The 3,590-nt window shown below is 43.6% G+C and overlaps 1 protein-coding gene across 1 annotated transcript; it reads right to left on the bottom strand.

Moving 5' to 3' along the window:
* Positions 1-1,770: 1,770 nt before the first annotated feature.
* Positions 1,771-2,874, bottom strand: LOC144524491 (gastrotropin-like). Its single transcript, XM_078260796.1, has 4 exons — positions 2,735-2,874; positions 2,472-2,632; positions 2,263-2,352; positions 1,771-2,117 (listed from the first exon to the last, which is right to left on the bottom strand). Exons 1-4 carry the CDS (start codon positions 2,799-2,801, stop codon positions 2,058-2,060), a joined length of 378 nt encoding a protein of 125 aa, XP_078116922.1. The 5' UTR covers positions 2,802-2,874; the 3' UTR covers positions 1,771-2,057.
* Between the last annotated feature and the right edge of the window lie 716 nt (positions 2,875-3,590).

Genomic DNA, 3,590 nt, shown 5'->3' with positions numbered 1-3,590 from the left:
TCGAATCTCAGGTTGAAGAGGAACAATGCGGATTCCGTCCTGGTCGTGGAACAACGGACCAGATCTTTACTCTCGCAAGGATCCTGGAGGGAGCCTGGGAGTATGCCCAACCGGTCTACATGTGTTTTGTGGATCTGGAGAAGGCGTATGACCGGGTGCCCCGGGAGATACTGTGGGAGGTGCTGTGGGAGTACGGGGTGAGGGGGTCATCCAATCTCTGTACGACCAAAGCGAGGGCTGTGTCCGGGTTCTCGGCAGTAAGTCAGACTTGTTTCAGGTGAGAGTTGGCCTCCGCCAGGGCTGCGCTTTGTCACCAATCCTGTGTATAGTATTTATGGACAGGATATCAAGGCGTAGTCGGGGTGGAGAGGGGTTGCAGTTCGGTGGACTGGGGATCTCATCGCTGCTTTTTACAGATGATGTGGTCCTGATGGCCTCATCGGCCTGTGACCTTCAGCACTCACTGGATTGGTTCGCAGCCGAGTGTGAAGTGGCTGGGATGAGGATCAGCACCTCTAAATCGGAGGCCATGGTTCTCAGCAGGAAACCGATGGAGTGCCTTCTCCAGGTAGGGAATGAGTCCTTACCCCAAGTGAAGGAGTTCAAGTACCTTGGGGTCTTGTTCACGAGTGAGGGGACAATGGAGCGGGAGATTGGTCGGAGAATCGGCGCAGCGGGTGCGGTATTACATTCAATTTATCACACCGTTGTGACGAAAAGAGAGCTGAGCCAGAAGGCAAAGCTCTCAATCTACCGGTCAGTTTTTGTTCCTACCCTCACCTATGGTCATGAAGGCTGGGTCATGACCGAAAGAACAAGATCCAGGGTACAAGCGGCCGAAATGGGTTTCCTCAGGAGGGTAGCTGCTCCTTCGCGTCGAAAGGAGCCAGTTGAGGTGGTTCGGGCATCTGGTAAGGATGCCCCCTGGGCGCCTCCCTAGGGAGGTGTTCCAGGCACGTCCAGCTGGGAGGAGGCCTCGGGGAAGACCCAGGACTAGGTGGAGGGATTATATCTCCAACCTGGCCTGGGAACGCCTCGGGATCCCCCAGTCGGAGCTGGTTAATGTGGCTCGGGAAAGGGAAATTTGGGGTCCCCTGCTGGAGCTGCTACCCCCGCGACCCGATACCGGATAAGCGGACGAAGATAGATGGATGGATGGATGGATGGATTTTGAATGACACTGGTTTCTCTTTTCAGCTCTTTATGCACAGCTGACTTTATAATTACAGGTTCTGCACACATGTTGCAGGTCATAAGCCACAAACCATGAAATTATTTGTCTCTTCTTTTCCATTCAGGTAAATACAATAATAGACATACAAATCACCCACATACAAAAAAGTAATGACTAAGCAAGCACCATTGACATTTCAAACTGAATAGGGTATGCAAAAGAAAATCTCTTATAGTAGAAAACTCTATTTCCTGCTCATAAAAGATGATCAAAATGCCTGGAGGACAACACATGTAACACCAGGACCTTCCTATCTGTTCACCACAAATTAGCTGGGTGTGTCTGTGTTACGTTTGATGTCTTAGTATCAGTTTGTTTCCTATACATGGATTCCAACTTTAACCATTAAATAACTCTAATGTCAAGGATAATACAAATATCCTTAAACATATCTGTTTTATTTTCTTGTGAAATGGTATTTGTCGTTGCAGTGAATATGTGTTACACAGAAAATATGCTGTTAGACCCAGAATGTCAAAGAACATGGTCACAATGGTTTGAAAAAAGTGAAAGTAAATCAGATTATTGCAATGTAATTATATTTCAATGATGTTTATTGGCTCAAACATGGATACTGGTACAGGTAAATCATTTCGTCCATGTAGAAATACAGTTCATAGTTTCACCCCTTGTATTTATTTAAAATCTGAAAGTTAGACAACAAAACACAGTCCTGTGAAGCTACGAGATGCTCCACTTGCTCCTCACTACAGATGGTTACTTTATTCCTCTTGCTTCAGTAATTGGAGTGAGCATTTATAAGATGTGTTTTGCGTCCTGCATGCAGCCTCTTTTCCATTGAAGCATGTTGAGTCTCGCAGCATTAGATCCTCTTGCTAACTCTTTTGAAAGTCACACCCTTCTCTCCTGGAGTACTGCAATTCTAGAGGACACAAAGAAAAGATACAAATGATTTTGGATACAACTACAACACCTATGAAACACCATTGCCCAGTAATACTCACTGAGTATTACTGGGCAATGGTGTTTCATTGCTTTAGCACATGTGAAGTGCTTCCTTGTCTTACCATCACTAGCTTATCCTCAATGATCTCTGCTGTGAAGTGGTACTGAGGAAATTGGATTGAGATCTTGTCGCCTTCCATGGTGACAGGAGACTACAGGTCACAAAAGGCCACAGATGGAAATGTCCAATGAGTTTGCTTACATGAAAACTTTAAGACAAGTTCTTCAATATGTGGCTGATCATTTTATCCAGTGCCTGTTATTAACTCACCTTGAATTTAGCGCCTGTCATCGTCACCAGCTCACATTCCTGTCCAATGGTGAACTTGTTGGACCAGGTCCAGTTGGGAAGGGTTTGTGTCCAGGTGAAGTCCTTCCCATCCTGAAGCACCTCTGTTACCACTTTGTGCTCTGTCTTGGCATTGAGGAGCCCTGTGACAAAGCAGGTGAAATTTAAAATATACAAGTTTAAATGAACGATGACTCAAAAGTATCCATTATTGTCTTATGTATCAATAAAAAATATCCTAATACCAATTACTTCCAGAAACTCCTCGTAGTTGTCTTGACTCTCCAGCTCATATTTCCCAGTGAAAGCCATGATGGTGAAAGAGAAGAGACGAGGTGAGGAAGGAGTTTATGAGACAAAAAAAGGAGTGGCCTGCTACAGATACTTGTTCTGGCAGACCTTCCTCTTCCTATCCTCTCACCATGTGTCAGACCCTCATGTGTGTAAGAAAAATGTCAGCAGTGTTTTTCAAAGACAATTTGTTGCATTGTTTTATGCTGCAATGTTGTAACTTGGCAAAAATCCAAAGTGTTTCCTTGCTCCCACACCCGGTTTTTCCAGCATGTTGCAAGTTTGAGCATGTATGGTGCAGTAAAAATGCTCAGAACATAAAATACAGGTTTATCTTTTTTACATTGCTGTCAATTTAAATAGACAACAGGGCTGCAACCAAATATTAGTTTCACTATTGGTAATTCTGCTGATTCTTTTCTCGATTCATCCATTAATTGTTTGGTCTATAATGTCAAATATAATAATAAAAATACAATAAAAAATAGCTGTTTGGGCTGACCAATAATCTAAACGCCAAAGATATTCATTTTAATAATAATAATCATCATAGTCATAGAAGACTAAGTATTTTGAAAGGCTGAAACCAGTTAATAGTGGGCCCTACTCAAAACTACTTACTTACTTCCTTACAGTTGCTGACTGAAAGTGGAAGGGACACATAGGAAGACCATGTGCAGGAAATGTGCTGTACAATGAAACAAAACTGATGACTTGGACCTTTTCAGGAGAGCAGCCCCTCTTTCAGGTGGAAGAGTTTGAATTAAATGTGTGTTTGTGAAATTGTGTTCACTCAGCTACTCTGCTAAT

This window comes from Sander vitreus, chromosome 10 (genome assembly GCF_031162955.1).
Source record: "Sander vitreus isolate 19-12246 chromosome 10, sanVit1, whole genome shotgun sequence".
Classification (NCBI taxonomy): Eukaryota; Metazoa; Chordata; class Actinopteri; order Perciformes; family Percidae; genus Sander; species Sander vitreus.
The sequence above is the reverse complement of the archived record's forward strand: the minus strand, read 5'-3'. Positions and strand labels throughout refer to the sequence as shown.

Bases quoted from the DNA above. Each gene is read 5' to 3' on its own strand.
- LOC144524491 (XM_078260796.1), bottom strand. From the start codon at position 2,801: ATGGCTTTCACTGGGAAATATGAGCTGGAGAGTCAAGACAACTACGAG. The intron at 2,633-2,734 runs GTATTAGGATAT...GCTTTGTCACAG, and splicing joins GGAGTTTCTGGAAGTAATTG to GGCTCCTCAATGCCAAGACA. The intron at 2,353-2,471 runs GTGAGTTAATAA...TGTGACCTGTAG, and splicing joins TGACAGGCGCTAAATTCAAG to TCTCCTGTCACCATGGAAGG.